The sequence below is a fragment of the Schistocerca americana genome, chromosome 6 (genome assembly GCF_021461395.2).
Source record: "Schistocerca americana isolate TAMUIC-IGC-003095 chromosome 6, iqSchAmer2.1, whole genome shotgun sequence".
Taxonomy (NCBI): domain Eukaryota; kingdom Metazoa; phylum Arthropoda; class Insecta; order Orthoptera; family Acrididae; genus Schistocerca; species Schistocerca americana.
This window is the reverse complement of record NC_060124.1, coordinates 291,236,592-291,264,203: the sequence shown is the minus strand read 5'-3', so window position 1 is coordinate 291,264,203 and position 27,612 is coordinate 291,236,592. Positions and strand designations below refer to the sequence as shown.

The 27,612-nt window shown below is 41.2% G+C and overlaps 1 protein-coding gene across 1 annotated transcript in view; it reads right to left on the bottom strand.

Moving 5' to 3' along the window:
• Positions 1-27,612, bottom strand: part of LOC124619465 (oxysterol-binding protein-related protein 6-like) — a 261,036-nt gene that overhangs the window by 129,893 nt on the left and 103,531 nt on the right. Inside the window, exon 9 of the mRNA XM_047145864.1 lies at positions 11,505-11,739. Within this exon, the coding sequence (XP_047001820.1) occupies positions 11,505-11,739 (235 nt within the window). The remainder of the gene's footprint in view (positions 1-11,504; positions 11,740-27,612) is intronic.

Here is a 27,612-nt window from a genome sequence, read left to right as displayed (position 1 = left end):
ACTAGGTGAATTGATTGAGTTTACAGCTTGTACAGAGTTAACGGCTGATGAGAGGGTTGGTTGGCTGATGGTTTAAAAAGAGGAGGAAGGGACCTAACTACGAGGTCATTGGTCCCTTGTTCCTAATGAAACAATGCCACAAGTGTGAGAATAGAACAGATGAGGCATATAACACAAAACCCCAAGAATGAAGGAAAGGCAACAAACACTAAAAGGAACAAAAGAGGACAAGAAAACAACAGAGAGACGCATGCATGGAAGACTTCCACACATATGTAGTCTCCTTGATGACACACAGTTTGTTGTGCATACTGTTATGCAATTCCGTCTCCCAAAGCCAAAAAACCCTGCGGTGTAAGTCTGAACACAGGTCAGGTTCAGTGATGCCAATCTCCAGAAACGGTTTCCGTGTAGCCTGTTTGGCCAGCCTGTTGGCAACTGCGTTGACTGGGATGCTGACGTGTCTTGGGGTCCACACAAACAACACTGAATGACAGGACCGGTCCAGGGCATAGATGGACTCCTGGATGGATGCCACCAAAGGATGGTGAGGGTAGCACTGGTCGATAGCATGCAGATTGCTCAAGGAGTCAGCACACAAGAAACGATTCCTCAGGGCACGAATGGATATAATGAAGTGCACGAGTTATGGCCACCAGCTCTGCAGTGAATACACTGCAGCCATCGGGCAAGGAATGTTGTTCACTGTGGCCTCTGTGGACAAAGGCGAAGCCAACATTACCATCAGCCATCGAGCTGTCGATGTAAACCACTTCAGAGCCCTGGAACACTTCAAGAATCAAAAGGAAGTGACAGCGAAGATCCGCAGGGTTAGCAGAGTCCTTAGGAAAACGCAAAAAGTCCAGGCAAAGCTTCGGGCTACAGCTACACCACAGAGGTGTACATGAATGGACGTTGAGGAGAGGTGGTGAAGGGAAGGACGCCACTTCAGACAGAAGCAACCGCACGCAAACCGCAATCGTTAGCCCTGAACTGATTAGCCTATGCGGCAGGTGAACCACCATGGTTGGGAAAAGAAAACGGTAGTTAGGATGTTCAAGAGAGCTATGAACATGTGCAACGTAATTGGCGAGCAGTTGTGCACGTCTGATCTTCAATGGACGGACTCCAGCCTCCACCAGTACACTTGTCACCGGACACATCCGAAAAGCTCCTGTTGCTAGTCAAACACCACAATGGTGCAATGGGTCGAGCTAACACAATGCCGAGGGCACCGCAAATCCATAAATCACACTCCCATAGTCAAGGTGGGATTGAACAAGGGCTCTGTAGAGCTGCAGCAGTGTGGAGCAATGTGCACCCCAGTTGGTTTTGCTCAGGCAGCGGAGGGCATTGAGGTACTGCCAACACTTCGGTTTAAGCTGACGAAGATGAGGAAGCCAAGTCAAACAAGCGTAGAAAACCAGACTTAAGAATCGATATGTCTCCACTACAGTGAGTGGATCGTCATTAAGGTAAAGTGCTGGTTCCGGATGAATGGCATGATGCCGACAGAAATGCATAAAACTGGAAGCCATGGACTAGAGCCCATGACTGTGGCTTGTGGATGGCTCCCTGTTGGCGACACTCAGCAACACCAGTACTGGAGTAGCAGTACGAAATGCAGAAGTCGTCTGCATACAGAGAAAGTGAGACAGAGAGCCCGACAGCTGCTGCTAGACCGTTAATGGCCACTAAAAATAGAGAGACACTCAATACAGAGCCCTGCCAGACTCCATTCCCCTGGATATGGATGGAACTAGTACGGAGCGACAGGAAGTTTTGGATAAAAATCGGGAGTGGCCCCCGGAGACCCCACTCATACAATATGGCAAGGATATGATGTTGCCAGGTCATGTCATACACTTCTCGTAAATCAAAAAAGACGGCAACCAGGTGTTGGCATCAGGAAAAGGCTGTTCGGATGACAGACTCGAGGGACACAAGATTACCAATGGTATAGCGACCCTGGTGGAAGCCGCCCTGACATGGAGCCAGTAGGCCACATGTCTCCAGGACCCGACCCAACTGCCGACGCAGCATACGTGAGAGAAGCTTACAAAGAATGTTGGTGAGGCTGATGGGTCAATAGCTATCCACATCAAGCGGGTTTTTACCAGGTATGACCACCGGAATAATGGTGCTCTCCCGCAATTGCGATGGAAAGACGCCATTGCACCAGATCCGGCTGAAGATGACAAGGATATGTTACTTGTAGTCAGATGAGAGATGTTTAATCACCTGGCTGTGGATCCGATCAGGCCAAGGAGCTGTGTCAGGGCAATGTGCAAGAGCACTGAGGAGCTCCCACTCTGTAAATGGGGCATTGCAGGATTCACTGTGGCGTGTAGTGAATGAGAGGACTTTCCATTCCAGCCACCGTCTGAGGGTGCAAAAGGCTGGGGGGTAATTCTCTAATGCAGAGGCTCAAGCAAAGTGCTCAGTAATCGCATTTGTGTCGGTAGATAACACGCCATTTATGGTAAAACCAGGAACATCTGTAGGGGTCTGGTACCCAAAAAGATGTTTGATCTTTGCCCAAACTTAGGAAGGTGGCGTATGGCACCCAATGGTCGAGACATATCTCTCCCAACACTCCTACTTCCTCATTTGATAAGTTGGTGAATGTGGGCATGGAGCCGTTTAAAGGCTATGAGGTGCTCCAGGGAAGGGTACCACTTATGCCACTGCAGAGCTCGCTGTCGCTCTTCAATTGCTTCAGCAACTTCTGGCAACCACCAAGGGACTGCCTTACACCGGGGGCACCCTAAAGAGTGAGAGATCACATTTTCTGCCGCAGAAACAATTGTTGTAGTCACCTGCTCAACCATCACATCGCTGTTACCCTGTGGGGGAGTTTCAACGGTGACAGCAGAGGTGAAAGTTTCCCAGTCCGCCTTGTTTAAAACCCCTCTGAGCAGGCGTCCATGGGCCTGACGCCAGGGCACTGACAGGAAGATGGGGAAGTGGTCACTACCACACAGGTCATCATGTGCTCTCCAGTGAATAGATGGGAGAAGTCCTGGGCTGCAAATTGATAAATCAATGGCCAAGTAACTACCATGAGCCACACTGAAATGTGTGGCGGTCCAGTATTTAACAGGCAGAGGTCAAACTGAGACAGTAAAGTTTCGACATCTCTGCCTCTGCCAATAAGCATGGTACCACCCCACCAGGGGTTATGGGCATTACAATCTCCTAAAAGTAGGAAAGTTTTAGGGAGTTGATCAATCAGTGCAGCTAATACATTCAGGGGTACTGCATTATCTGGAGGAAGATATATATTGCAGACAGTTATTTCCTGTGACATCCTTGCTTATTCTGACGGCTACAGCTTCAAGAGGGGTTTGAAGGGGCACACCGTCACTACAGACTGAGTTTAGGACATGAACACAAACTCCACCTGACACTCAATTATAGTCGCTACAGTTCCTGTAGTATCCCTTATAGCCACGGAGGGCAGGTGCCCACATTGCCAGGAACCAGGTTTCTTGAGGGGCAATGCACATAGCAGACCTGTAAAGCATATTGCCGTAGCTCAGCCAGGCGGTGGAAAAAAACTGCCGCATTTCCACTGGAGAATGACATCATCATGAGACTGGGAAGTATGGAACATTCAATGAGGCACTTTACGCCTCAGAGTCACCTGCTGCCACAGACTTATTGCCCGAGCAGTCTACGTCCATTGTGTCTGAGTGTCTGGCAAGATCTAGGTCCTCAGCAGACGCCAGAATCTCTACCCCATCCTCTGACACAGAGCTTGTAAGTAGTGGTGGTGTGGGTGCCACTGCAATTCCCTTGGTCTCAGGGATATTCTTTTTCGATTTCTCCTGCTGCTCCTTGGGTTTCCCTGCCTGGGAGGGCTCCACTGGCTCAGTCTCAGGGACTGAGAACGAGCGTGAAGCCCTACGACCAGCTGCTTTTGAGCTCTTCAGTCACTGGTGGGTGTCACCTTTCCCACTAGCAGAAACCTGGGAAGGGAGTGACCGAAGGGACTCCTACCTAGTAAGAAAAGCCGAAGAAGACTTATGCTTCTCTGGCTTAGAAGTGGGGATGGACGTAGCCGATGGTTCGGGAAGGGGGGGGGGGGGGGTTTGCTCCCACAGTAGGTGGTCCGGGGCAACAGGGAGGGAAATGCCCCCCACCATCAAGGGGGCAGGTGTAGTCTTCCGACTCTGAGAGATGACTGGGGTTGGCAGAGCTGATGGTGCCAGAACTGTTGTAGTGGTGGCACAAGACGATTTCATACGTACAGGATGCAGGTGTTCAAATTTTCTCTTAGCCTCAGTGTAGGTCAGTCGGTCCAGGGTCTTGCACTCCATGATTTTCCTTTCTTTCTGGAGAATCCTGCAGTCTGGCAAGCAAGGCGAATGGTGCATTCCACAGATGGGAGGCGGGGTACACTCACTGTGTGTACCATGTGTCTGGTAAGCAGAAGGACTCCAGCTAATGTAGTATCTGCTTCAACATCTTTATATTTTGGTACTACATTCCTTATTCACTCGATTTACATTTAGTTTCTTGTCACATGTTTAGATCAATTATTGGTATATGAGGTGCTTCACTGATTTGAAAATAACATCTGATAGGAACTGACAACAATATGAATTTTGAAGAGAAGTATAGCCAACTGGATAATACACATGCATTTGTCTACGTAACACTAGTTGATCAACAGGAACTATGGTATAATCTTGGTCACTTGTATAACATTTGGTATTACTTCACAACTTTACAATTTTATAATTTTTCAACATCATGTAAATCTGAAACACTTGGTACATATATGATTGAATGTTCAGCATGATTATTATGGAGACTTTTAGAGACAATTGACATAAATTACATTGCATAAACTTAGCCTGCTATTTGAAGTTTATACATGACACACATTCTATGGATTACAATTATTTACTTGTTAATTACTTTATCTTGACTATAATGAATCCCACTGCTTTGCGGTAAATATGGTGTTGTCTCTGAAAGCTTTTGATTAATATGATTTAGGAGTATTTTGCTTGCTGTTGTCCTAGGATGACAATAGTATTATTAGTGGATTTTGTCTGCATGGTTATAGATGACCAAGGTCTCGATGAGATATGTGTGTTGGCTGATTAGTCTGAGGAAGGCATCAGTCAGATAGGAGATATTTTGATATGATGCTCCGGCTGGACATAAACCATTTCTTTTTTTGGAGTTTAAGATATGTTTCAGTACGTCAAGTGTATTACTCTGTTTTGCATTATGCTTGTGCTTTTATCTATATTTGATTTTGTGTATGTTTTTGTGTCATTCATCATATATGTTCTTTAGTATTTTGATGCTCATCTTAATCAATTATATTTTCTGCACATGACCATCTGACCAACATATTTTCTGCTACATAAAATTTCTTACATATAACTTAAGCATACATACATACATATTCAGTTTTCTCTCTAAATTTAACCTCCATGTCGGATTTTGCCACAGATACTTCCACATCACCTTTGTTAAACCACTTTTGTCAGCATGAGTTTTCATATCAATGAAATGATATCAGTCTTGTCATTGTGTTTCTTCAACTGCTTGTTCAGGACACTATTGAATACTTACATTCCTTTTCTTACTGAATCATTTAAGGACCAACATATGTATTTATCTTCAACCAACAATTCGTATTAAAGTGTGGTATGAAACAATTAGACAGTGAACATTATCTGCAAAATCATTTTCGCCATGTTTTATTACAGTATGAACATGAATAATTTTGTTTGTCTGAAAGATTTTCCCATACTAAACATGAGTTGTAACCATTGTCTGTTGTCTGTTACACATTTCTTGTGAGTAAAACCTCATCGTTGAGTAAAGTTCGGGCCTAACGAACTCGGCAGTTTGGATTTTTCAGGTCAGTCCAATCATCGCAAACATAGGCATTGAATATTTTCAATTTGGTTTGAGGTGTCTCATGCCAAATTTTAGCTTCTTGTAATTTTGCTTAATATAACCATTTGATCTGTTTTTCAGTTATGATGTCATGATTTTGGACATCCTAATTAAAGTTAAACTTTCAAAATGCTGTAGAAATAACACCACTGGTCAGAATGATGTCAAATTGCAACGGAATATTATCGTAGAAGGCCAAAAACGTATGGCAGAAGAAAAAAAAATATTGTGAAAATTGATCAATAGATGGCACTGTATGTGTCAGAGTGCGTAAATTAAAAAACCTGTCATGTTCGTGATGACTGTCTCAAAGCAGGATTGTGCTCAGCTTGTACAACTATATTACAAGAATGATGACTGTGCACATGCCGCTAAGCAGGAGTTCCAGACACTGGAGGGTTTGAAAAAAGCCGTTTGTCCAATGACTGTCATGGGTCTGGAGAAAATGATTCAGAATTTCGAAAAGACAGGTTCTTTTGGTGTGCAACCTGGTAGAGGGAGGAAATGAATTGATTGGACGTGAGTGGAAGCAGTGGCCACAGCAACGCAAGAGGAGACAAGTGCTGGTGTGAAAACATGTAGTGCACGGAGAATTGCCCATACACTGGACATACCCATGAGCACGGTGCATAAAATCCTACGAAACATCTTTCTTTACTATCCATTTTAAATTACCGTAGTGCACAAGTTGCTTCCTGTAGACCTGCCAGCAAGAGAGACCTTTTCTTTAGAATTTCTTGTTCATATGGAAGTGGACAATGACTGTCTGTGGAAGATTTTGTGGATACTTCCATCTGACAGGATATGTCAATACACAGAATTGTCGAATATGGGCAACGGAAAATCCTCCAGTATGACTTCATCCTGAAAAGGTCACTGTTTGGTGCAGGTTTACGGCATCATTGATCATAGGGCCATATTTTTTCGAAGAGGCAGGTGCTTCCAGTACCGTAACCTGTACCATCACTGGTAAACGCTACGAGTGTCTTTTGCACAACTACATCATTCCAGTTCTCCAACAGCGTGGATGTGTGGATGGGATCATTTTTATGCAAAATGGTGCACCTCTGCACATTGCAAATCCAATTAAGCAGCTGCTGAAGCGTCATTTTGGAAATGGTAGAATTATCAACTGCCATTTCCCTACAGCCTGGCCGTCCTGGTCACCTGATATTAATCCGTGTGACTTCTGGCTGTGGGGCTACCTGGAAGATGATGTGTTCAGTGTTCCGACTGTAAATTTAGCTGCACTGAAGGCATGCACTGTGCAACACATTCTGAACGTGGCCCCAGAAACACTTCAATCAGTTGTGGAATTTCAGCTTGTTGCAGAAAACAGTGGACAGCATATTGAACATGTTTTGCGCCAGTTACACAGAAATTAATAATCTGATGTGATTTTGACTTATGCTTTTTATACTTTTTTTGGCCTCAGGACAATTAAAAACCGATGTGATTGATGCTTTTTATGTGGTTTTTAGCCTCAGGACAATTAAAAACCGATTTTTCCCATCCAATGTGATATGACCTTGTCATGGTGGATGGTCCTCTGTAACTAATAGTATCAACACCTGTACACCCGTGCACACTGAGTAGTACAGCTTGTTTAATGTCAAACTTACACCTTAGGCATTGTTGTATGATTCATTTGTCATTTGTAGTCGACTACTATTAAATTATGGTGCTTACAACACCATCTATTGCTACATTTTGTAACTATTCATTTTTCTTCTTCTATACGATTTCCCCCTTCTCCGATAATATTCCATTCCAATTTGATGTCATTCGGACCAGTGTTGTTATTTCTACAGTAGTTTCAAAGTTTAACTTTAATTATAATCACACTGTGTCTTGTACGTTAACTCTTGTAATTGACTGTATGTTAGGTGCAAATGATTTTCTTCAAATACAACTTGTTTTGTGGCCTTACAGTCACTTGCTGCAATCGCATTTCCTTTGAGTGGATGAACTTTGTACATTTCTATGCACTACCTAGGTCTCGCTTAACAAACTGGAGGGAACTCTCCTTTGCATTTTCTCATACATACTTTAAATTAGTATTCTATGCTTTGATGTAGGATCTGATTTGTCATTCATGGACACAAATATACATTTTATTTGGTAAAATAGGTTAGATCTTGTATTATCCACTTGAATTTTGCTTTGTCACACTGTATTTTATAAATAACTCTTTACATTGTACAGTTCACTATATTTCTGAATTGGAAGTTACACTATGACAATATTAACTAACAATTATGGGATATATGTATGTATGAGTAAATGAATGATGATCATGTGCTGATACAAATTTGAAACAAACTGAGGAAGGAGTTGGAACAAAGAGATGTGTAGTGGAGTGTGGTAAGACACAGCATTTTATACTGATATACACTCCTGGAAATTGAAATAAGAACACCGTGAATTCATTGTCCCAGGAAGGGGATACTTTATTGACACATTCCTGGGGTCAGATACATCACACGATCACACTGACAGAACCACAGGCACATAGACACAGGCAACAGAGCATGCACAATGTCGGCACTAGTACAGTGTATATACACCTTTCGCAGCAATGCAGGCTGCTATTCTCCCATGGAGACGATCGTAGAGATGCTGGATGTAGTCCTGTGGAACGACTTGCCATGCCATTTCCACCTGGCGCCTCAGTTGGACCAGCGTTCGTGCTGGACGTGCAGACCGCGTGAGACGACGCTTCATCCAGTCCCAAACATGCTCAATGGGGGACAGATCCGGAGATCTTGCTGGCCAGGGTAGTTGACTTACACCTCCTAGAGCACGTTGGGTGGCACGGGATACATGCGGACGTGCATTGTCCTGTTGGAACAGCAAGTTCCCTTGCCGGTCTAGGAATGGTAGAACGATGGGTTCGATGACGGTTTGGATGTACTGTGCACTATTCAGTGTCCCCTCAACGATCACCAGTGGTGTACGGCCAGTGTAGGAGATCGCTCCCCACACCATGATGCCGGGTGTTGGCCCTGTGTGCCTCGGTCGTATGCAGTCCTGATTGTGGCGCTCACCTGCACGGCGCCAAACACGCATACGACCATCATTGGCACCAAGGCAGAAGCAACTCTCATCGCTGAAGACGACACGTCTCCATTCGTCCCTCCATTCACGCCTGTCGCGACACCACTGGAGGCAGGCTGCACGATGTTGGGGCGTGAGCGGAAGACGGCCTAACGGTGTGCGGGACCGTAGCCCAGCTTCATGGAGACGGTTGCGAATGGTCCTCGCCGATACCCCAGGAGCAACAGTGTCCCTAATTTGCTGGGAAGTAGCGGTGCGGTCCCCTACGGCACTGCGTAGGATCCTACGGTCTTGGCGTGCATCCGTGCATCGCTGCGGTCCGGTCCCAGGTCGACGGGCACGTGCACCTTCCGCCGACCACTGGCGACAACATCGATGTACTGTGGAGACCTCACGCCCCACGTGTTGAGCAATTCGGCGGTACATCCACCCGGCCTCCCGCATGCCCACTATACGCCCTCGCTCAAAGTCCGTCAACTGCACATACGGTTCACGTCCACGCTGTCGCGGCATGCTACCAGTGTTAAAGACTACGATGGAGCTCCGTATGCCACGGCAAACTGGCTGACACTGACGGCGGCGGTGCACAAATGCTGCGCAGCTAGCGCCATTCGACGGCCAACACCGCGGTTCCTGGTGTGTCCGCTGTGCCGTGCGTGTGATCATTGCTTGTACAGCCCTCTCGCAGTGTCCGGAGCAAGTATGGTGGGTCTGACACACCGGTGTCAATGTGTTCTTTTTTCCATTTCCAGGAGTGTACAATTTACTGCATTTGATAAACTCCTAGAGGTGAGAGGCACAGGAAGCAACTTGTGCACATGGATATTTTTGAATGGTTAGCAAAGAAGGCTGTTTCGTACGATTTTATGCATCGTGCTTACGGTTATGTCCAATGTTTGGGCAATTCTCCAGGCACTGCACATTTGCACACCACCACTTGTGGACAATGATTGGCCGTGGAAGATTTTTTGGACAGACAAAGCCCACTTTCATCTGACAGGATATGTCAATACACAGAATTGTCAAATATGGGCAATGGAAAATCCACATGCAAATCAACCAGTACCACTTCATTCTTAAAAGGTTACTGGGTGTGCAGGTTCATGGCATTATTTATCACAGAGCCATATTTTTTTCGAAGAGACAGGTGCTTCCAGTCCTATTACCTGTACTGTCACTGGTAAGCACTATGAGAGTCTTTTGCGCAACCAAGTCATTCCTGCTCTCCAACAGCATGGATGTGATCATTTTTATGCAAAATGGTGCACCTCCGCACATTGCAAATCCAATTAAGCAGCTGCTGAAGTGCCATTTCAGAAATGCTCGAATTATCAGCCGTCATTGCCCTACAGCGTGGCTGTCCCGATCACCTGACCTTAATCCGTGTGACTTCTGGCTGTGAGGCTATCTGAAGGATGTTGTATTCAGTGTTCCGATTGCAAACTTAGCTGCACTGAAGATATGCAATGCACAACACATTCTAAACGTGACCCTGGAAACACTTTGATCAGTTGTGGAACATGCCATTTCTCGGTTTCAACTTGTTGCAAAGTACGGTGGGCAGCATATTGAACATGTTTTGCGCCAGACACAGAAATTAATAATCTGATTTGATTTTGATTGATTCTTTTTATGTGGTTTTTGGCCTCAGGACAACTAAAAACCGATGTGATTGATGCTCTTTACGCTGTTTTTGGCCTCCAGACAATTAAAAACCAATGTGAGTGATGCTGTTTGTGTGGTGTTTGGCCTCAGGACAATTAAAAACCAATTTTTCCCATCCAATGTGATATGACCTTGCCGTAGTGGATGGGCTTACATAACTAACAGTATCACATCTGTACACCCATGCACTCTGAGTAGTACAGTTTGTTTAACATAAAACATACACCTTAGGCATTTTTGTACGATTCATTTGTCATTTGTAGTCAACCACTATTAAGTTATGATGCTTACAGTGCCATCTATTGCTACATTTTGTAACTATTTATTTTTCTTCTGCTATACGTTTTCCCCCTTCACTGATAATATTCTGTTGCAATTTGACATCATTCTGAACAGTGGTGTTACTTCTACAGCGGTTTGAAAGTTTAAGTTTAATTATAATCACCCTTTACAAGCACGACAACGGTTAACATGTCTAAAAATTGCTGACTAAAAGAATGTGAAAGAAAGTTGGAGATTAGTCAAATAAATTCTTGTAACACTGATAAGAAGTTGACAGAGTTAGACAGTGCCCAATAAGATGATTAATTGAAGCCTTCAACACCACCATCTTGTGAAAACACAGACAAACTACCACCTTTCAATCTAATCAAGCCCTCAGGCTAAGTTACAGATCAGTATGTCACTACAACTACAATTTTGTATTCATAAATATTGACTTCACCAACTCACAACCAGACTTCACCTTTCAATCTAACTTACACCTCAGGCTATGTTACAGATTACTATCACCAAAATCTATGTTCCAAAACATGAAAAGGAACAACAACACATATTCATAAAGCACAACAACTCACTGTCTTTTGCAAGCACTTGAAAATCATCTCTGAGCTGATTGTCTGTTGGTGTTCCAGAAGGGAGCAGCAGTCCTGGACTCCCTGCAGCCACTAAGAGGTGTTGCTCCGTTCCTGGCAAGCTCTGAGGCCGGGCCACAGCGACAGCTATTGGGGCTGATGCTGTAGGTAAGGAAGTGTTGCTGCTACTCAGTGCCTGCTGAAGTGATGGACTATGTCCCGTCCCCAGTGAGCAGGTCTGTTACAGAGAATGACACAAATACTGTACATGTCTAACTATCCTTTAAACAAAGCAGAGTAAGTTTTGATGTAGTGAATGAAAAAAGTACAAGCTGAATTATAAATCTTTTTGTGTCTTAAATGACCACAATCCCACAGATAAAAATTATTATGAGGGAGGTGTTACCTGCCTGGAGTAAAAATACCTTGATACCAACAGTACTTTTTATTAGTGTATGTTCAGATATTTGACATTTCACAATGTGAACCATCAAGTCAACTTCAAGGAATAGCACTGCATTACCCCAATTTCTGAGAAAATTATTTTCTTACTGTACAACAGAGTAGAGAAAAGAAGCCTAAAATTAAATACAAAAATGTAGATCTTATTCTATACTGTAAACAAATAAAGAAAAAAATTGTATCACAGTGTTGTAAATACTACAAGTAGATCTTCCCCACAACCCTTGTAGCTGCATGGATCACAGTGCATGCACAGTTTTAGATCCTTCAGACACAATCCAAGACATATTTGATGGTCTCTGGCCCAGCTATGACCCTATCTTAAATTACTGCCATGAGAAGGCTATTTACCTGCATCTCCAATAGGGCATATGTTAGCAAATGTTATATGTTATTCTGTGCAAGTGACTTCATTCTCCAAGTGAAAAACAGAAGTACTGATGTAACAAAAGCTGAACTAGAGATGACAGATTCTAACTATTTGGATTAATGAATACAATTGTAATTCTGCAAATAAGCTTCATGAGCTTCACATGTTTATATGTTTGCAATATCAAACTGTAGTCTGCATTATAGGGCTATCTGCATGTGCATTGGCAGGCTGAACCCAGCTGTTTACAAAGCACATTTCATATCATGTTTATTATTAATGTGTCTACAGAACATTCAACTAATTAACCCACAAAAAGCAAGATATTAAGCAAATGAAGACAGTGTAAAAACATGAAGTAAAGACAGTATCAACAAAACTTTTGTGAAGTTGATAACAATTAAAGCAATGATAATTGTTTTAGACAGTCTTGAGAGGAGGATATAAGATGAACATCAACAAAAGCAAAACGAGGGTAATGGAATGTAGTCAAATGAAGTCAGGTGATGCTGAGAGGATTAGATTAGGAAACGACACACTTGAAGTAGTAAATGAGTTTTGCTATGTAGGGAGCAAAATAACTGATGATGGTCGACGTAGAGAGGATATAAAATGTACACCAGCAATAGAAGGAAAGAGTTTCTGAAGAAGAAAAATTTGTTAACATTGAGTATAGATTTAAGTGTCAGGAAGTCTTTTCTGAAAGTATTTGTATGGAGTGTAGCCACATATGGAAGTGAAACATGGACGAGAAGTAGTTTAGACACAAAAAGAATAGAAGCTTTCAAAATGTGGTGCTACACAAGAACGCTGAAGATTAGATGTAAGTAATGAGGAGGCACTGAATAGAATTGGGAAGAAGAGGAAATTGCGGCACAACCTGACTAAAAGAAGGGACCAGTTGGTAGGACGTGTTCTGAGGCATCAAGGGATCACCAATTTAGTATTGGAGAGTATCATGGAGGGTAAAAATAGTAGAGGTAGACCAAGAGATGAATACACTAAGCAGATTCAGAAGGATGTAGGTTGCAGTTTTACTTGGAGATGAAGAAGCTTTCACAGGATAGGGAAGCAAGGAGAGCTGCATCAAACCAGTCTCTGGACTGAAGACCGCAACACAAACACAACATAATAAGGTAGAATTTGGGAACACCACACATTTCTAACACCATAATCTAATTCATTGGCTCACAGTTGTGGGTCACAGATATGAATGAACTTTTGTACAGACTATCATTGCTAAATATGAGCACTGTTTCACCTTTTAGCTCAACATATAATGTACTTTTTATTTACAAAATAGTCCGCATTTAAATATTATACACAGTTTTCTTAATTTGGTTTGGAAAAACTGCAAACGTTTGTCAAATTGCCAAAAGCCTTACATTATCATTACTTTTATACATAGTTCCTCACAAAAACTTGCGAAAGACACAACACATACACCAAAATGAGGTTAATATTACAGAATAATGCTGCTGAGATTTACTACGACATTCATATTAACTAACAAAAGACAAATGTGAATTTTGCTCATAATTATATCTTCTACGTGAAAGAAAACTATTTATAACATTGAAATGCTGATTTTTCTGCACAAAATGTGTTTTGGATAAAAAAAAGTTCCTCACAATTCACTATCTCATCACAGTAAGTAGAACATATGTGGCACAGAAAGCTTCAATGTAAATTTTCTCAAAAACTGGTAAATATGATGCTAAAAGCCAAAATGAGTGTTGATACTTTTCCACTGACAAATATCTCTGAAAATTCATCAAAATCTGAGACATACAGCTGCTGGCCTGACTCTTAAGTATAAATTAAAAACGAGATTAATGGGTGTCTTCTCTGCCACCAGGAAGTCTACTGAAGCACCCCAATAAGCCCTTACAGGACAAATAAGCCCTTACAGGACATGTTGAACAGTATTTTAAACTGTCTGGGTCTCAATGCAAAACTGCTCTCTGGTGACAATAGTATTCTCACTCGTAGAGCACATCCACATACTTTTTCCCAAGTCCAGTTCTTATCTCTGCTGTGACTGTATGTGTCACTTAAATCTTAGGACAATCAAAGTGACACATCATGTGCCAGCATTGGTGGGGAAAGTGGGATGTCAATCAGTCCCTCTTAGCACCATGTCAAAATTCTTTCTTCCTGGTCATTTTGTTGTTACGAGAGATGGATGCTTTGAACATAGCCAATTAGCCTGGAGATCTTTGATATGTCTGTGAACTCGAATGGCTTGGTGTTCCCATATCTTATTTTATTCTCTCGGAAGCAATTTTTTCTGTGGTGTAACTCTATATAGTTCTTCCACCTTTGGCTTCTCTCTTCTTCGTTCAATACTGGCATACAATCTGAACTTTTGACACTCATACAGCTGTTCCTCTTTTCCCCAAAGGTCTCTCTAATTTTTCTATAAGCAGCATTTATCTTTTCCACTGTCAGACATCTTTCTTCAGCCTTACATTTCTCCTATGGAAATTCCTGCTTTAATATTTTGTACTTTCTGTCAATCTCATGTTTCAGATGCCTGTTTTCCATTTTATATGCTTTATTTGCTGCATTTTTATACTTTTTCCTTTCATCAATGAAATTCAATATCTTGTGTAATCCAAGGGTGTCTACAGGACGTTGTCTGTTTGCCTATTTGGTCCTCTGCTGCATTCACTATTTCATTTCTCAAAGCACCCCATTTGTCTCCTACTGTACTCCAATTTCTTGTTTCAGTTAATTGTTGCCAAATGCTCCCTTTGAAATTCTCAACAATCTCTAACTATTTCAATTTTCTTCATGTCTCCTTCATTTCTTCTTCTTCTTCTTCTTCTTCTTCTTCTGAAGTTTTTTCAGTTTTAATCTGCAGTGGGCAGGGTCCACACCTGCTCCTGGAAATGTTTTCAAAGTTTAAAATCTGTTTTTTAAGTCTCTGATTTACCACAATCTATTAGGTACAGCTCCACTGGTCAATCTACCAACTTTGCCTCCGAGATGATGATTCAGCCAAGGATTGGAAACTTACAAAAAAAGACTCAGACAGAATTTTTTGGCTTTCAATGTGACAGACTCGAATTTGTGCAGAGCCTTATTCCTCTCGTAGATTCTACTTAAGGTGTATCAATTGCTATGTCAGCTTGCCCCTTTTATAAGAAGTGACAGCTTCTACTTTTGATCACACATGCAGTTTAACTGTCCAAATAACATTGCAAACAAATGCATGTCATAGCAGTGTGGGTTGAATTCTACGGATGCTGCAAGAAACAATACCAGTCATACAGGGACTGGGCAGCGAAACTTCACGGCCTTAGCCTAAGTGGCAATTCATTACTGATGCCCATAATGATTTTACACAGATTCAATGGTGCATGCTGAAATCTGTTTAGCTCTAGACAAGGAAGGCACCAGAAGGCTTTACTCTGTGAGAATTCCCTATTGGCAGAAGTTTTGCAAATAGCACAATATTTTGAAGTTTCTTGGGCAGTGGCTGATCAAATTGAAGTGTGGAGCAATGTGGCAGTAGTGTCACATGATGTGTCCACTAGGAAGACAAACAGCTTGCACAGTGACGTGGCAGTGGTGGCAGAAAACATGCGGGACCAGCGCCGAGCAGCCCAAGGTCGGCTCAAGCAGCCATGGCCTCCACAGCACTAGCATCAGCATTCTCTGTTTCTGTCTTGTCCTTTCTGTTTTGTACAGTACGAACATTCAGCATGCCTTAAGTGCTGGACTATTTGCAATGCTTCCCAGAAGAAAGGCCACATCACCTCTGTATGTCGTTCACCAAAGGTTGTCCAGGATATGGACATGAACGTAAACTGTGCGACTCCAATGCTTGCGACTCCTCCCAAGTTGTTCATCATGTAGAATGTTTTTCACCAAGTGCTCCAGCTACAGGTCAACACACATGCTGCAGAGACGTTATTGAATTCTCAGGCCTCTGTGAGTTTACAATCGCCGCCATTGGCACCTGTCACACAGAAGCTGGTTAGTTATAACAAACAGAACACTGTCCTGTTGGGACAATTTATGGTATCTGCCTCTATTTTTTGTTGGTTGCTGATGCTGTTGTTGAGAACTTGTTCAGGATGGACACGTTTCAGGAATTTGGATTTTCTATCGCCAACTAAGTACACCTTGTGTCCAGTTAGCTACTGTATTCTCAATTGGAAACACTGCGTGAGGAGTTATCGGATTTGTTTTAGGAGAGTACAGGGTGTGCTACATATTTTTCATCTCTTATTTCTTTGAAATCCACAGCTTGGCCTCGTTTTTGTTGTGCACATCCTATTCCTGCCACTCTAAATGATCAATTGAAAGCATAATTGGACATATGTTAATCTCTAGCACTGATGCAACCTCTTATGACTACTGAACTGTCATCCCCACTGGTCGTAGTCCCAAAGCTGTTGGGGAAACTTCACCTCTGTGGAGATCTCAATACTACGCTAATGCACAGTTGCTCGTAGATAAATATTCTCCCTCAAACCACGAGGAACTGTTGACGAAAATATCAGGTGGCCAGTACTTTTCTAAAATTGATTTGTCTGAAGCTTATCTACAGGTTCCTGCAGACGAACAGTCATGGTGAGTTCTTGTTTTGAATACTCCATTCTGTCTCTATCAATATTTGCGCCTTTGTTTTGGTGTGGCTAGTGACCCTGCTATTTTCCAATGATTTTTAGAGCAACTGACTATGTCTGTCCCCAGTTACATTAATTACCTGAGTGATATTGTTGTCAGGGGCTCCTCCACAGCCAATCACTTGAAAAACTTATGCACTTTTTTGCCTGTGTTACAGTGTGGTGGCTTACAGTGTAACCTCATGAAATCTCAGCTTTTTCAACCTTCTATTGTTTATTTGGGGTTAAAGGTCTCGCAGGATGGGGTTCACCCTCCTCTAGACCACATCCCTGCTTGTCCACAAAGGAGCTTCAGGCCTGCTTACAGAAGATAGCCTACTACCATAAATTCCTGCTAGGGATGTCACGTTGGCCCATCCGTTGCATGCCTTGTCACACAAGAATGTACCTCTTTGTTGGAGACCAAATGGCAAATGTGCTATTCTCAAATGTTGAAATCGAAACTACTCCTGGCCCCTTGTTTAGCTATGTTCTCTCTGGACCAGCACATTGTTTTGATAACTGATGCCTCACATAAACTGATGCCCCACATACGGCTTCAGCGCAGTCCTAGTGCACCGATATGCCGACAGCTCTGAATGACCTGTTGCTTTCACCTCTGAATCTCTCACTCCAGCATATCAGCGTCACTCTCAGGTGGAAAAAGAAGTTCTTGCCATAGTTCACGCTCTCCAGAAATTTAACGATTTTCTGAATGGCTCCAAGTATCACCTTATTACTGACCATAGACCCTTGGTTTTCTGTTTAACCCCACACTTCCTTGCCTGACAAGGCAGCACACTACCTACGATGCTGGGTGCTGTTCTGATCTCACTACAATTACAAAATCCATTTTCGATCTATGTCTAAACATGCCAATGCGGACACTTTGTCCCGCCTTCCTGTAGGTCCTGATCTTAACGTTGATCATGAAGAATTGCTTTGCTTCCATCTTGATAAGGAAATGCAGGCCACGGTCAAGGGTTTTCCAATTACAATCTTGTACATAGCAGCTGCCATTGCCACCGACCCAGTTCTCTGCCAAGTGGTTCGGCTTGTTCAACAGGATATGCTGGGTCGAGATTTGGACCCCCTGCACAACTATTTTTCCTTCAGGTATTGCCCCTCTGTTTTTGACAGTGTTTTGCTGTTGTCCATGGAAGCCCGCTCTCCCAGAGTAGTCATTACTGCCTCATTATGATGTGAGCTTTTAAGCCTTTCCACTAAGGACATTGGGGAGTTTCACACATTAAACTGTTGGCTAGCAGACATGTTTTTGGAAGGGACTGATGGTGGAATTGTCCATTTTGTTGTGACTTGTGAACAATGTGCTCGACAACAGGCTCTCCAGGGCATCTCTGTTCCCCTGGCATACCCTACACCAGCTGTGGGAATGCATTCATGTAGACTTTGCAGGTCCCTTCTTGAATTCCTATTGCCTGTCAGTAGTGGATGCATTTCCCCCGTTTCTTTCATTCTCTGAGCTGCGCTGAGATTGGCTGAGGTCACAATTCGTGCACTTTTGAGGGCTTTTTCCTACTGAGAGATTGCCTCGTACCTTAGTTTCCAATAATGGACCCCAGTTCACTTTTCACATCTTTTAATTGTTTTGTTCCCATCAATGCATTTGTCACATTACATGTTTCTTTTGTCTTGTTATTTGTGGAGCCACGAGAGGCTTATTTCTGTTATTGTTCAGAGGTTTACGACTAAAGCCATATTTGTGTTACTTGGATTGGTTTCATGTATTACTTGGTTACTACAGAAACCCTCTGTTATCTCCGGGTCTCTTATGTATACAACCTCCTTTTGTGATCATTAAATCAAGCAGTAGCAATTATTAAAATTTGCTATATGCAAACTTCTCCCAGGCTGCTTCTCCTTTCATTACTTTCCCCCAATCCATGTTATCTTACTACTTTCTTTCTCTTCTCCTTTTCTTGTTATCAAATCACAGTGCCATATCATAAATTTTCATCTTGCTTAGTGGTCTGAATAATTTCTTTTACATCTTCATACATACTTTACATCTATTTATCACCTATCGTGCTAGTAGGCGTATCAGCTTGTGTTGCTGTGTGTTCACTATGTTGTTCACAGCAGATTACCTGCATTTGTATTTTATTTTTCTTTATTATGTCTGCTCCTGCATGGTCCATATTGCATTTTGTGTGGACAAACCTGTACTGACCTGACCAGAAGTCTTGTACTTCCTGCCAGAGCACTTCACTTCCCCAATTCCCACTATATCTAACTTCAGTCTATCCATTTCCCTTTCTAAATTTGCTAAGCTACCTACCCAATTAAGGGATCTAACTTCCCACATTCCGACCCACACAACACAAATTTTATTTTTCCTGACAACATTTTCCCGAGTAGATCCCACCTAGATATCAGCTTAGGGGCCTATTTTATGTAATTGCAGCTGTCATTTTCTACCTCTGGACATACATTGTCATGTACTTTAAATCCCTTGACTGAGTCCAGTTTGCTCCCTTCCAAGACATATGAAACACACATTTTTGCAAATTAAGTAAGGTGCCTGGAGTCGCCAGTTCTGTTGCATGTAACCACAGCAAAAGTAGAGAACAGTTGAACAGAGTGTGAGTTGCTTATCTACATGGTCTCAATCATAAGTGTAAATTTCTCCATACCAACTCAGAGCCAACTGTTACAAAGTTAAATCAGTAGAACCCGTGTAAAACTGTACCAGTTAAAACCAATCACCAGCATTTCAGTGCAGCTCACTCTTGCTTCAAAACACTGCTGTTTATCACATTTCTGCATCATCTGTGTCTACTTAGTCTAAGTTACTACCAATGAGCCTTCAGATATCATGTGTCTCAAGAGTTACTTTGTGTAACTGTTGTCTTTGAACCATAGAATGTGCATATTGTCACACAATAGGCCATCTACTCAGTATAAACTGTAACTGCCCTCCAGTGCAGCATCCACCAAGACATAATATTTTAAATTCAAAGCAGCTCAGAAAGATGAACTGCTTATATGTATTCTGACAATAGTTCGGTAGCAATGTCATCAGACCATTACCCAAGATAGTGGATTCGGGCTGATGTATGCTTTTACTGCAGAAGAGTTTGTGCTATTTGCTTAATTTTGCATTAGAACCCACAAATTGTATAATTTCAATCCTCCTCATTTCCTGTTAAAGCTGCATTGGTACTTTCGAATTTCTATCACCTCTTTGTATGTGCTGGCATAGCAATGATTGGATCTCGATAAAATTATAGAACTGTAGAAAAATTTTGTGATTCCCAGGTCCCTAGTGTATTACTACCAATTAACCAATGCTGCCTGCTTGAACATTGTTCTTGCATTCTTCAGTCTGGGGGTTAATGTTTCTTTTAATAGTTCCTATGTACATTTGACTGCATGTACAAGGGATTTTGTATACACCTGTATGGCAAGTAGCAGGTGTAGATCCTTTGCAAGATTCAAATGTTCATGCACCTTTCTCGTAGGGTGAAAAACAGTGTCAATACTACCCACATACCTTCTGATGATGCCTCCAGCATTAGGAGATAAAACATGTTTTAGTTCATGTCTTCACACCAATACAACAAAACCCTCCAAGGATGAAACATTTTTCTGTTCCTCTTCAAGTAAACAAAGACTTGTCAGTTTCCCCTCATGAACTGGGAAATATAGTTTTGTTTATAAGGGGCAGTCAAACAAAAACAAGACAGATGGGAAAAGTAAGTAAACTGTTTATTATTTCAAAAGTAATCATCTTAGCTATTAATAAAATCATCCCACTGTGAGACAAGATGGTCAATGCCTTCATGGAAAAGGTTTGCAGTTGCCTATGGAACCATGACTGTACGGAGGCATGTACCCCGAGGTGAATCGACAGACATGAATGTCTTTCTTCATCACTCCAAAATATGGAGATTGCATGGGGAGAGATCAAGACTAATTGGAGAATATATAAGGACTTCCCAGCATAAGTTCTGCAGCACAGTCAAAACAACCCTGGCAATATATGGGGGGGCCCTAACACATCTCCATACAGTCCAAATCTCTCTCCATGCAATTTCCATATTTTTGAAGCCCAGAAGGAGGACATTCATGGCTTTCAATTTGCTTCATACAAAGAGGTACAATTATGGTTTCATAGGCAGACACAAACATTTTTCCATGAAGACATTGAGATAAATGTATTAACTGTTATGGCAATTCATTTTGAAATAATAAACAGGTTACTCACTTTTTTCCATGTGTGTGGTTTTCATTTGACTGTCCCTTATAGGAATTCTATGCTTACAGTGTATACCTTTAGCCATGTTTAGACAATGACAAGAAAAAGATAAGGAGATTAATGAGCTTTTTGACCCATACCAGGATTACTATTTGCTATTTTGTTTGGCCAGTGTACCTAGGACATTCCATCAATCTTAAACAGTGTGTATTACACATGCTGGAATGTATGAACAATTTAAACATGTTATCACAGGCACAACAAGATTGAAATACACAAAATTTTCCCTCTTTTTCACAAATGCAAGCAATCAGACAGATGCAACTGTCAAAATGCATGTTTCCAACCTTGCATTGGGTGAGGTAGATTAATGCTGAGCTAATAGGTCATACAGTCACTCATAGTGGCACTTTGCTACAATCAATCATTTGCCCAAACACACAAATCTGAAAAAGGTATATGTGTTTCTTAGAAAAATGACACTGAAGTAACATTACAACAACTTTCAATTTACGTTTATAGTAGTCCACTAGTTCAAAACACAACTATTCATGTTATTTATCATGTTAGCATCTTGTATTCATGGTGGGACACAAAAGCAGTGGAATTTAAAAGGAGGTATTGTTCATCTGAATAGACAATATATTTTCATTATTTCACACTGCAATAACAACCTTCACATGGCCACAGGTATTTAACAACATACTGCTGAGACAACAAGCCCAAATTATGGTTTACAAGACTAATTGAAACAATTGTGAAACAATAGTGGGCTCAGGAAAACCTCTGCTTCCTTCATCAAATTTTGTTGCCAGTTGAACTAGAGATTAGGCGTTATGGAGTGTCACAGCTTCTGGTGCCTATGTTCTTGTAATTTCACTACCATTCTTCCACTTTTTGTAGATAATAATGATGGCAGCACATACACAACCAACGGCCTACAATACTAATTACCTGTTACCTGTTAATCACAATCAGGTGTTCATTAAGGCTTTCTTAAATTAGGAGATTTCTTTATTCTACATGCACATATAGAAAGCAAATCATTTCTTTACAGTGTCAGTGCTTGCTTTTATTATATATAATGTAAACAAAAACACAGACACTACAATAACAGAAGTCAGTGTAGTTGTCAGTTTTAGCTTACATGCTAACAATTCAAAACCTTTTGGAACATCAAACAAGAAAATATTTTGTTTTGTGATTTTTGTTTTATGGGCATCAGGCTATCAGTTTCAATGTTGTCAGTTTTAGCTTACATGCTAGCAATTCAAAACCTTTTGGAACATCAAACAAGAAAATATTTTGTTTTGTGATTTTTGTTTTATGAGCATCAGGCCATCAGTTTCAACTTAAACAAGCCCAAAAAGACTAACTGTTTATTGATATGCACCAACAGCCCTTTTGTGAGACGATCAGATTGTGGAGTCATGTTGACATATTATGGAGCTTTTAGTGTGGAAGAGTTGGTGCCATTTGCTTTATTCACACTAACGCCATTTGTCTATTTCAATTCTTCTTCTTTCTTGTTGAAGTTGTTTCTGTGCTTTTGATTGTCTATTGCCTCTCAGTACATCTTAGCAAGTAATGATTGGATCTCAATGAAACCACATTCTCAGAGACACAAATCTGGCAGTTCCCTAGTATCAGTGCACTGCCGGTTATCTGCTTCCCAGATAACAACAGCTTGTGTTCCTTAAGTAAGATGTTAATGGTTATTTTTCTAATTTCAATAGACACTTGACTGCATGTACAATGGATATCGATGTACTCTTGCTGTGACAAGTGGAAGGCATGGGTCCTTTGCAGTGTTCAAATATCAGTGCACTTTTATTGTTGGTTTAAATACCATGTCCATACTTAGTATTTTGCTGATGTGATCTGTGACTTTTTTACAAATGGAAGGAAAATTTTCCTTTTGGTTGGTTCTTTTCATTTGTAGCTTCAGATCTTTTACAGTATAGTACCCCATTTATCTCTTTGTCAAAGTAACCATTTCTTCTGAAGGCAGTTGTTAAATGACTGAGTCCATTATCTTACTGTGGTTCATAGATTCTTTTAGCATGGTCCATCACTGTTTTGGTAACTTCTCCTTTCTGCTTAGATTGTGATTGGGATTTCTGTGAAGGTATCTATCTGTGTGAGTAGGCTTTCTGTAGACTTTCTGTTTTTAAGTTCTGTTGAGGTTTCTATATACCCGTGCATTTGAATATGAAATCTGACCTTTCTCTTTTTCCGTACAATTAACAGAATTCAGAAAATTTAGAAATTCTGAGAATTCTGTTTCCTCCATGAGGCCATAATAACGAAAATACCATCAACATACCGAAACCAACATTATTGTTTCTTCTTCACTATCTGAGGGGCTGTGTCTTCAAATTTTTCCATTTGGTACAACTGTGCTCCTTTGGTCTAGAGGTAGTGCCTTTGACTAGTGCTCAAAATGTCCTGGGTTGAAACATCGCCACTGCTTAAATTTTGCTTAAAAATCATCAGCAATGGCGACTGAAAATTTTCTGTATAAGAAGTCACCCTCATTCTGCCAACAGCCTAGTCAAAGAGGGCAAAAGAGCAGCCAGATTCAGGACACACTCCTGTCCTTGGGGTGGGAAACTGCCCCTGAAAGATTGGAAGAATCAGCAGTGATCAACAGGACGAGGATGTAGAAGGCAATGGAAACCACAGCAGTAATGATACAATGTATATCCATAGTGCATGTGGTCTGTAATCGAAAAAGTGTTATGATGATCTCTCCAATGGCAAGAAATTCTGGGATAGTCCCCCACTCGGATCTCTGGAAGGGGAATTCCAAGGGGGAGGTGATCATAAGAAAAATACTGAATAACTAATGAAAGGATAATGTTCTATGAGTAGGGGCATAGAATGTCAGAAGTTTGAACGTGGTAGGGAAGCTAGAAAATCCTTAAAGGGGAATACTGATGCTCAATATAGATACAGTGGGTGTCAGTGAAGTGAAATGGAAAAGACAAGGATTTTAGGTTAGAAGAGAATAGGCTAACATCAACAGCAGCAGAAAGTGGTATAACGGGAGTAGAATTCATTACAAATAGGAAGGTAGAGCAGAGAGCAAGTTCTGTGAACAGTTCAGTGATAGGGTTGTTCTCATCAGAATGGACAGCAATCCAACACTGACAGCAATAGTTCAGGTATAGATGCCGACATCACAAGCTGAACATGAAGAAGAGAGGAAGTATATGAATGGGTAATTCAGTATGTAAAGCGAGATGACAATCTAATAATCACGGATTGGAATGTAGTTGAAGGGGAAGGAGCAGAAGAAAGGGTTACAGCAGAATTTGGGCTTGGTGTTAAGAATCCGAGAGGAGAAAGACTAATTGAGTTCTGTGATAAATTTCAGCTAGTAACAGTGAATACTAATGATCAAGAATGACAAGAGGAGGAGGTATACTTATAAAAGACCAGGAAATATGGGAAGATTTCAATTAGATTACTTCATTGTCAGGCAGAGATTCTGGAAGCAGATACTGGATTGCAAGGTGCACCCGGGAGCAGATATAGATTCTGATAACAATTTAGTAATGATGATGAATAGGCTGAAGTTTAAGAGACTAGTCAGGAAGAACCAATGCACAAAGAAGTGGGATACAGAAATAATAAGGACTGAAGAGATTAACTTGAAGTTTTCTGAGGCTATAGGTATTGTGATAATGAACAGCTCCATAGGTACTTCAGTTGAAAAGGAATGGACATCTCTGAAAAGGACAGTCACAGAAGTTGGAAAGAGAAAAGTGTGTACAAGGAAGGTAATTGTGAAGAAATCATGAATAACAGAAGAAATACTTGTTGCTTAGGAATGAAATAAATGGGAAGTGCTGGGAAGCAAAGGTAAAATGGTTGCATGAAAAATGGAAAGAAATTGGAAAAAAGACAGTCAAAAGGACTGATTCAGCAATTAGAAAAGTCAAAATAGTCTTCAGTGAAAATAAAAGCAAGGGTAGTAACATTAAGAGTGGAATGGTAATTCCACTGTTAAAAACAGAGGAGAGCGCAGATAGGTAGAGAGAGTACACTGAAGCTCTCTATGAGGGGGAGGACTTCTCTGATGATGTGATAGATGAAGAAGCAGGAATCGACAGGGAAGACATAGGGGACCCACTGTTAGAATCAGAATTTAAGACAGCTTTGGATGACAATGTCAAATAATGCAGAAGGTATAGATAAAATCCCATCAGAATTTCTAAAATCATTGGAGTAAATGGCAGCAAAACAATTACTCACACCAATATGTAGAATGTGTGAGACTGGAGACGTACCATCAGACTTTTGGAAAAAATCATCCACACAATTCCAAATATACCAAAAGCCAACAAGGTTTAGAACCATCACACTGTCAGCTTAACAGCTCATGCATCCAAGTTGCTGAAAAGAATAATGTACAGAAGAATGGAAAAGAAAATTGGGGATACTTTACATGACAATCTATTTGGCTTTAGAAAAAGGTAACAATACCAGAGAGGCAACTCTGATGTGGTTGAAATTGAAGCACGAAAAATCAAGGCACATTCAAAATTCTGAAAAGATGAGGATAAGCTATAGGGAAAGATGGGTAATACAGAATATGTACAAGAATCAAGAGGGAACAATAAGGCTGGAAGGTCAAGAACGAAGTGCTCAGGTTAAAAAGGTTGTAAGACAGGGATATAATCTTTTATCCCTATTGCTCAATCTACACAGCAAAGGTGCAATGAGAGAAATAAAAGATAGGTTCAAGAGTGCGATTAAACTTTAAGGTGAAAGGATAACAATGATAAGATTTTCTGTCCTCAGTGAAAGTAAACAATCTGAGTACAGAAGAAGGACTGAAAGTAAATCAGAGGAAGTCAAATGTAATGAGAAGTAGCAGAAATGAGAATAGTAAGAACTTCTGATCAGAATTGGGGAATGATGAAGTAGACAAAGTTAAGAAACTCTGCTAGCTATGCAGCAAAACAACCCATGATGGACAGAGCAAGGAGGATATAAAAAGCAGTATAGCATTGGCAAAAAGGGCATTCCTGGCCACGAGAAGTTTTCTAGTATCAAGTGTAGCCCTTAATCTGAGAAAGACATTTCTGAGAATGTACATCTGGAGCACAGCATTGTATGGTAGTCAAACACAGACTGCTGGAGAACTGGAATAGAACAGAATCAAAGGATCTGAGATGTGGTGCAACAGAAGAATGTTGGAAATCAGGTGGACTGATAAGGTAAGGAATGAGGAGGTTCTGCATAGAATCAGCAAGGAAAAACTCTGACAAGAAGAAGGGATAGGATGATAGGATATCTATTAAGACATTAGGGTTTAACTTCCACACTACTAGAGGGAGCTATAGGTGGTAAAAGCTGGAGCGGAAGACATAGATTGGAATACAAATAATTGAGGACATAGGTCACAATTGTTACTCTGAGATAGGAAGGTTGGCACATGAGAGAGACTCATGGTGGTGTCACCAAACCAGAGGACTGATGACTAAGTTAACAAATGTGATGAAGGGGGTTCCTCATAGATATGCCATCAGTTTGCTCATATACTTTGTTGTTTCACTGTAAATAAGTTGATCTGAGACAATGTTTAAAGAGATCTGCTATATTCTTTGGGAAAATAATTTCTAGTTGTTACATCACCTCATTAAGATGACCATAATAAACAGTGCTACAACATCAAAACTAACCACAATATCACCTGGAATCAACCAGAAGGATTTTAGTTTTTCATTAAATCACCATAACCTTTAACATAAGTGTCAGTTATTCACAAATGGCTGTAGGAGAGTGGCAAAGTGTTTGGCAATCCCATAGGTCAGACAATCAACTCAGGTAATAATAAGGGTTACTGGTCAGCCAAGTTTGCAAATTTTTGGTAAATCACACAATCTTGGTGGCAAAACGTGTGAACTTCACAAATGCTGTTAATGTGTAATGTGGAGCAATCTTGGAATTGGCCACTGAAAGGTATGTCAGAAATGTGAGATGCTCTGCCAACAGCCGATTTTAAGTTACAAACAACTAAACTGCAGCAGACAATGCATTTCGTAGTCCAGAATTTAAACTAGTGTCCTAAGCTAACCACAACCTTGTGATGTGCAATGTATCCGAGATAACGGCAGTCAACAATCTGCCAAGATAACGGCAGTCAACAGTCTGCAGAGAACTAGAATCACAATCACTTTTCTCATGGCGATTAAAGCTAACCTCTACGAGCAAACGCAAGACAGGAAAAATTCAGTTTCAGCACTAAAAGTAAACTGTAATTTCTTGTTATCTTTGGTTACCTGAAACTATTCTCACACTGAATACATGAGATGCCCTGTTACCAACCAATTAGCAGTCCTGCTTGGCACTTGGTTGCAGATTATTGATGACACAGGCAGATTCCAAACAAAAAAGAAATGATAGGAAGAAAAATCAGAGCAAATAAAA